This window comes from Chaetura pelagica, unplaced genomic scaffold (genome assembly GCF_000747805.2).
Source record: "Chaetura pelagica isolate M959 unplaced genomic scaffold, ChaPel_1.0 scaffold966, whole genome shotgun sequence".
Classification (NCBI taxonomy): domain Eukaryota; kingdom Metazoa; phylum Chordata; class Aves; order Apodiformes; family Apodidae; genus Chaetura; species Chaetura pelagica.
Window position 1 is genome coordinate 21,405 of NW_009953727.1, and position 7,684 is coordinate 29,088.

Consider the following 7,684-nt stretch of genomic DNA (forward strand, 5'->3'; position numbering starts at 1 on the left):
AGTCGCGGTACCGGTCCCGGTCCCGCCCGAAGCAGCGGTCGTCCCGGTCTGGGGGGCAGGGAATAGCCCCCGGGGGGAACAGAGAGAGACAAGAGTCATGGATGGTTCTTGTTGGAAGTGAACTTGAGGATCATGGAGCCCACCCATCAACCCAGCCCTGCCAAGGCCACCACTGCCCCACGTCCCTCAGCACCATCTCCAGGGCTTGGAAACCCCTCCAGGGATGGGGACTCTGGGCAGCCTGGGCCAGGGCCTGGCACCCCTTGCCAGGAATTGTTCCCAAGATCCAACCTCAACCTCCCCTGGGCAACTCGAGGCCAGTTCCTCTGGTCCCATCACTTGTTCCTGGGGAGCAGAGCCCAACCCCCCTGGCTCCAACCTCCTCTCAAGCAGGTGCAGAGCCAGGTCTCCCCTCAGCCTCCTTTTCTCCAGGCTGGACACCCCCAGCTCCCTCATCTGCCCCTCACAACTTCTCCAGCCCCTCCTCCCTGTGCTCCAGAGCCCTCCCCAGCCCAAAGCTCCCTGCTCTACCTCAGCAGAAACTACAAGTGCTCTGAGAAGCCCACGTGTGAGTCAACGGGCATGACAGGAGCACAGGGCATGGCAGGACCCACCACAGCAGCCTGGAGAATGTGCCAGCATGGAATACAACCCTCCAGCTGGGATCAAAGCCCCTGCCCAGCCCACAGTGGGGCAGAGCTGTCTGGGTGGTGACAGGAGCCACCTGTCCCTCTGCAGCCACACCGGTCACCAAGGGGAACAGGGAGCCAGGAGACTCACCTTTATCCTGAGCTTGATCAGCAACATCCACCCGTATCCTTCTGTTCCCTAGGGACTAAAACCAACAGGAAATCACCCCCTGGCCTGGAGGGGGCAAGTGGAGCTGATCCCCAGTCCCTGAGCTGGCACCCAAGACAACCCAGTAGCCTTCAAAAGCCCTTAAAAAGCCTTTAAAAGCATTTTTTTCCCCCATTTAAGCCTTTCCCAAGCAAGAACACCCATCGCTCCACGTGAAGAGGCTTCTCAGGAAGGTGTGGGGGGGCAGGGGGGCTGCACCCCTCAGGAACACTCACCTCCTCATTGAGGCTCAAGGCCTGGAACAGGGAGTCGATGTCCTCAACCTCGGCGTAGCCGAAGCCTTTCAAGCGCTCGGGGTTGGTGGGTTCGCGCGGGAGGCGGACGGCACTGATCTGCGGGCGGGGGGGGGCTCGTTAGGGCCTCGCTAACGAGGCGAGGGAGGCTGCAGGAGAGCGGGCTGCTCCTCTGAGGCACCCCATGGATCCCCCCCCAAGGAGGAAGAGGAGGGAGGGTCACATCCCTCTCCCCCTCTTCCCACCCCAAGTGCCACCAATGTGGAGTTGGGGGGAATTTGGGACCGTGGGAGGTTCCTGGCTGAGGATCCTTGGGAGGTGAAGTGGGAACTGCTCGAAGGGCCAGGAGAGCCCTGCTGCTCCAGCCCCCCAGGATCAGGCTCCAGTCCCACCAAGACCAGGCTCCAGCCCCCCCAAATAAGGCTCCAGCTCCCCAGGATCAGGCTCCAGCCCTCCCCAAGAACAGGCTCCAGGCCCCCAGGATCAGGTTCCAGCTCCCCAGGATCAGGCTCCAGCCCACAGACCAGGCTCCAGTCCCCAGCAGGAGCTGTCCTGATGCATCCCAGAGGAAAAACCTGGCTGAAAACCACCATGGGGTCTGTTCCAGTAGTATCAGCACCCAGGACAGGTCTGGGGGCTGCTCACTGGTTCTCCTGGGACCTCTGTCAGCTCTTCCACATCAACCCAAAGCCCCCAGCATCACCCCCTGCCCCTCCCGTGGCACCAAACCCCTCCCAGATGAATTCTGCTCCCCAGACCACCCCTAGGAAGCAGCAGCAGCCGGAGCAGCTCGTTAGGTACTAGGAAAGGAAAGGCGCCAAATGCCTTTGGAGGAGCCCAGCACTGAAAGCAGCACCAGGAGGGGTGGGGAGGAAGGATCAGGGAGGCCTAGAGCCCCCCAGCTCTGGAGACAGGCTGGAAGAGCTGGGGATGCTCAGCCTAGAGAGAAGGCTCTGGGAGACCTGAAGTATCCCCAGATACCTCCAGAGACCTCCAGGAATGCTGCAGATGGACTTCAGACAAGGACATGGAGCGACAGGTCAAGAGGGAATGGTATTAAAATTCAAAAAGGTGGATTTGGATTGGATATTAGGATGCAATTCAAACAAGAATTTGAGGGTGGTGAGACCCTGGGAGAGGTTTCCTGGACAAGTTGTGGATGCTGGAAGTGTCCAGGGGCAGGTTGGATGGGGCTTGGAGCACCCTGGGCTGGTGGGAGGTGTCCCTGCCCATGCAGGGGGTGGGACTGGGTGGGTTTTAAGGTCCCTCCAACCCAAGCCAGTCTGGGATTGGCTTCACAAGTGTTGGGTGTGGAGAATTGGCCTCTGGGCTCCCTCCTCCTCCTCCCCCAGGCCTGGACTCTTGGAGGAGCCTCAGCAGGTCCCACGGGTGATGAAAACCAGCTGGAAAGCAAAGCCCAGGGGACCAGTGTGGCCCTTCCTGCTGCCATTCGCACACAGAGAATACTGGGCTCTGGCTACACTTCCAGGCTGATATTCCAGGTGGGAAGCAGCCATGGTCCCATCATCACCCTTCCCACCTCCCCCCTGAACCACCCCAGGGCTCCAACACGCTCCAAGGACAGTATCATTGTGGTGGCAGCTGCAGGTTACGCAGGAGAACCTCCAGCTCTTGCCCACATTTCCTGAGGCAGCTGCCTCTGGAAAACCCCTGGAGAGACCAGGAAACAGCTCAGGCCAAAGTAGAGCCCAACCCTAGAACCTCCAGGAGCTGGAGCAGGTGGCAGCCACCAAAAATGGGGGAAGAAATGGTTTATTTGAGAATTAAGTTTTCACCAAGTGGAGACTGGGGGTGGGGGGGGGACGTGACCTTCCCATGGATGTCACTACCCACCAACTCCTCCCCCTGGGGGGGGCTGGGTGGACTCCTGGCACAGGATCCACATCCCAGTCCCCTGGGATGCAGCCCACCCATCACTCTCCAAATGCTCCAAAGGGCTCCAGCTCCATCCCAAATGTGGCTGGAACACCAGGAACAGCCGTTGCCTTGGAGGAAAGAACTGGCCCAGAGCAGGGATCCGCCCCGGGATCTACCCCAACACTGGGTTGAGAGGAACCTCCTGAGGTTCCTCAAGGTCAAGGGCAGGTCCTGCAGCTGGGGAGGAACAAGCCCAGGGAGCAGCACAGGGTGGGAGGGACCTGCTGGAGAGCAGCTCTGGGGACAAGGACCTGGGGGTCCTGGTGGCCAACAGGGTGACCATGAGGCAGCAACGGGCCCTGGTGGCCAAGGAGGCCCATGGGCTCCTGGGGGGCATCAGGAAGAGTGTGGGCAGCAGGTCAGGGAGGTTCTCCTGCCCCTCTGCTCTGCCCTGGGGGGGCATCTATGGAGAACTGGGCCCAGGTCTGGGCTGCCCAGGTCAGGAAGGACAAGGAGCTGCTGGGGAGGGGACAGCAAAGAGCCAGGGAGATGGGGAGGGGGTAAGAACATCCCTGTGGTGAGGAAAGGCTGAGGGACCTGGGGCAGTTCAGCTGCAGAGGAGCAGACTGAGGGGGGGTCTCCTCAGGACCTTCAGAGGGGTCAGGAGGGTGGGACCAGGCTCTTCTCAGCAGTGCCCAGGGACAAGGGGCAGTGGGACAACCTGGAGCACGGGAGGTTCCAGCTGAGCATGAGCAGGAACCTGTTGCTGTGAGGGTGGCAGAGCCCTGGGCCAGGCTGCCCAGAGAGGTGGTGGATTCTCCTTCTCTGGAGCCATCCCAGCCCCACCTGGATTCTGTGGGTCCTGCTGGAGGTGACCCTGCTGTGCTGGGGGTGGCACTGGGTGACCCAGAGGTCCCTGCCAGCCTTCCCTGCTGTTACTCTGTCCTCAGGTTCCCTGTGTCACTCCAGACAGGCCCCATCCTGTCCCCAGTCCCACTGTCCCCAAGGTGCCTCCAGATGCTGCTCCTGTCCCCAGCAGGGTCAAACCCCAGGGCTGAGCTGGGCCCTGCTATGGGTACCAGGCCTGGCTCCCACCCCCAACTGGTTTGTATTGGTCCCTACTGGTTTTGATCCTGTAGTACGCTGGTTTGTACTGGTTTGCATTGGTCCTTTCCTGTTTTAACACCACTGCGCTGGTTTGTAGTGGTCTGTGCTGATCCACACCTGTTCTGATGCTGTAGCACACTGGTTTGTACTGGTCCCTACTAGTTTTGATGCTGCAGCACACTGGTCTTTATTGGTTTGTACTGGTCCCTACTGGTTTTGATGCTGTAGCACACTGGTCTGTACTGGGGTGGCCCTGGGTGACCTCCAGAGCTCCCTTCCAGCCCTGCTCCTCTGGGACACCCCCGGCTGTTGGGAGCTGCCCCTCCCACCCAGCTCGGCTGGCCTCTGAAGAAATCCTTGATGGAATCCTCGGTGACGTCGTAGGGCAGGTTTCCCACGAATGCCGTGTAGGGGGGGCACTTGGGCAGGCGGCTGCGGTCGATGTTGGGCTCCCGCGCGGCGCGGGGGGCGGTGGGCAGCAGGGAGCGGTCGATCGGGGGGGCCCGGTACACGTCGTCATCATTACTGTGCCAGGTGGTGGAAACTGCCAGGGGGAAAATCCAGCAAATCACACACAAACCCTTCCTGCTGCTCCTGGAACCCCCAAAATCCTCCCCTCCTGGCCGAGAGCCCCGGAGCAGCTGCAGGAACTGTGGCAGGAGGAGCCCCCCAGGGGGGTAGCACCGAAGCCTTCCCGGGATTAATCCCTGTGGGAATCGCAGCCCGGCTCCTGGGGAAACTCCATGGGCTCCAAATGGATGTTCCCAAAGGGGGACTCGGGTGCCAGGGCTGAGCTGGAGGTCACTGTGTTCACTGGGACACTCCCAGGATCCAGGGAAGACCCCCCACCCTCTAGTGATGCTGCGAAAAAGATCTGATTTTATAGAATAAATATTAAAACCCTTGTTTATTAACGTTCACAATCCATTTAGTAATACTATTCAATACTTCTAGAAATATTATATTTATTTTAAGCTCTTCATCCCATTTCTGTCCCCACGTGGGTGCAAACCTGCCCACCCTCTCTGTCCCCCTCAGGCTAATGAGCCCCCACTTCACTGTGGGGTCTTAAGTACCCCCCAAGAAAAGAGCCACCCAGGACATGTCACCATGTCCAGGAGCATCACTCCAGGTCAGGTCCCTGCTTGGGGACACATACACCCCCCAACGTGTCCCACCCAGTTTTCCCAGGGAGGGGAGCACTGCCCCGTGCCGGGGGTGGCTCCGGGGTGGCCGTACCGTCACCTTCCAGGTCATCTGTCTCGTCGGCCCAGCTGACAGGTTTGGGGATGTAGGTGGGGCCCCCTCCGCCGCCCCCGTCCTCAGCCAGGAAGTCCGTCAGGGTGAGGGTCTTCCCCTTCTTATTCTTCTTCTTGGCTACGGCTGTGGGGGGGGGGGGAGAGGAGTGAGTGAGGTGGGGAGGGGTCTGGGCACCCCATCCATCACCACCCCATCTGGGGTTATTCCCAACGGGATAACGGCCTCAAATCCAGCACAGGTGAGGAATGGGCTCAGGCTTCACATAGTGGGTGGGTCAGAAGCACCGCCCCCCCACCCAGAGCTGGCTATTTTGGGGGAGAAGCCCCCCCCGTGACCACCCAGCCCACCAGCATGAGCTGCAGCTTCCGGGACCCTCCCCGGAGCCAGTGACCAACCAGCTCTGGATCCTCGGGCTGCGAGTGGCCAGAGGGTGTTGATCTGTGGGGGTTTCACCATCTCCCGACACTCGCTGTGTCGCGACAGGCGGCGACACCCGAGGGGGCCGGGCCGCGCTCGGGAGGGCGGGGCAGGATGCAGTTGGCAGAATCCAGAAGGTTTTTTTTCCTTGCAGAAGGAATTGCTGCCCCCCCGCGGCACGGCCGGACCGAGCAAGGGGCTGGCAGGGCCTTCACCTCCTGAAACAGCCCCTGCACCCCAAAACCGGCCCCTTCAGCCCCAAAACCAACACCTTCAGCCCCAGACATGGCTCCTTCAGCCCCAAAACCCAACACTTTCAGCCCCATAAACCAACACCTTCACCCCCAAAAACCTGGCACCATCAGCCCAAGAACCCAGTCCCTTCACCCCCAAAAACCTGGCACCTTCACCCCAGACTAGGCCCCTTCAGCCCCAAAACCCAACAACACTTTCACCCACTTAAATGGCAACTTCCCCTCCAAAGAAGACACCCCATAAACCTGCACATTCAATCCCAAAACCAGTGCTTTCACCCCTAAAACTGCATCTTCACCCTCTAAAATTGCACATGCCCCAAAAAAGTTGTCTTCACCTCCTAGGCAGCACTTTTGCCCCCCAAAATGGCAACTTCCCCTCCCAAACTGGCACATTTTCCTCCAGAAAGAGCACCTTTGCCCCTAAAAGCAGCACATTTGCCCCCCCAAATTGGCATCTTCACCCCTAACACCTCCCTGGGCAGCATGGGGAGGGGAAACTCAGCCCCCCAGCACCCTGGGACCCCCCCTTTCCAGGGGCCCCACAGCCACCCCCCATCATGAGAAGGCCCCACTGGTGGCTGGAAATGAACAACCAGCTAATTAATTTGCTCCACAACATGCCTGGACCTTCATTAGGAAGAACTAACAAACCTCGGGAGCTGGGATGGTCCTGATTCCAGCTGTGGGTCGGGAACAGGGGGAACTGAGGGCTGAGGTGGAAGGTGGCTGCTTGTTACTGGCTCTTAATGAGCCCCCCCTCAGTCCTGAGGTGCCATGGACCCCCAGTGCCGGGCATGGGGCTCTCCCGTGGGAATTCCCACACCGACATCCAGGGAAGGACAACCTGCCCCTTCCCGCTGGGAAATGAGCAGCTCAGGGTGCAATCAAGAGCCCATGGGCAATGCTGGATCCCTGGCCTGCTTCCCACCCCTCCAGACCCTGTGTCTGGGGGTTCCCTGTCACCCCAGGGGCTCCCCAGGGAATGCTGGGCGCTTCCAGCCACGCTCTGGAAAAGCTGAGGGATGTGGAACAGAGGGGACATAGGCAGCAGCTCCGGGGTCACCCCTGTCCCTCAGTGTCTCCTCACGGTCACTGCAGCAGCCCCTGCTCTTCCTCCAGCATCTCCAAACACCTCCTGCTCCCATGGGAATCCCTTGGGACTGCAGGTCACTGGAAATGCTTCCCCTGGAGCCCAAACACTCTTTGAAGGGGGGAGAGGGTGGGATACCCTCCAGCTCTCCCCTGGGGCAGGGATAATGGTTCTGGACACCCCTGGGAGAGCTGCGGCACCTGGAAAACCTCCACTCCCCTGAGGCTGCCCGGCCTCGGGGGGTGACCCCTCTGTGGCCCCCCCGGATGCTGGGGACAGCAAAGCTGTTCTGCTCCATCCCAGGGCCCAGCTGGAGCTGCGTTTGTGGAGGAGAAACTCCTGGAAGGGTGACAGCAGCACCGGGAACAACCACAATGCCAGGGACGGGCACTGATCCCGAGGAAAGGGGCTCGGGCTGTGGGGGGAGGGGGCCTGTCTGTGTGTCCCCCCCACCAAATGACACCAGAGCCGCTCCCAAGGGTGACAGGTCCTGTCGGGATAACCCTGTCGGGATAACTACATCGCTCCCTCTGACATCACCTCGGGAGGGGGGAAACCCCCCACCCGGGCTAAGTCCCCCCCTT

At 60.4% G+C, this 7,684-nt stretch overlaps 1 protein-coding gene across 1 annotated transcript in view; it reads right to left on the reverse strand.

Moving 5' to 3' along the window:
- EIF4B (eukaryotic translation initiation factor 4B) overlaps positions 1-5,792 on the reverse strand; it is a 26,566-nt gene extending 20,774 nt beyond the window's left edge. Inside the window, exons 1-6 of the mRNA XM_010000709.1 lie at positions 5,732-5,792; positions 5,316-5,459; positions 4,406-4,620; positions 1,074-1,190; positions 781-835; positions 7-48 (exon numbers count right to left, since the gene is read on the reverse strand). Of these exons, the coding sequence (XP_009999011.1) occupies positions 7-48; positions 781-835; positions 1,074-1,190; positions 4,406-4,620; positions 5,316-5,459; positions 5,732-5,792 (634 nt within the window). The remainder of the gene's footprint in view (positions 1-6; positions 49-780; positions 836-1,073; positions 1,191-4,405; positions 4,621-5,315; positions 5,460-5,731) is intronic.
- Between the last annotated feature and the right edge of the window lie 1,892 nt (positions 5,793-7,684).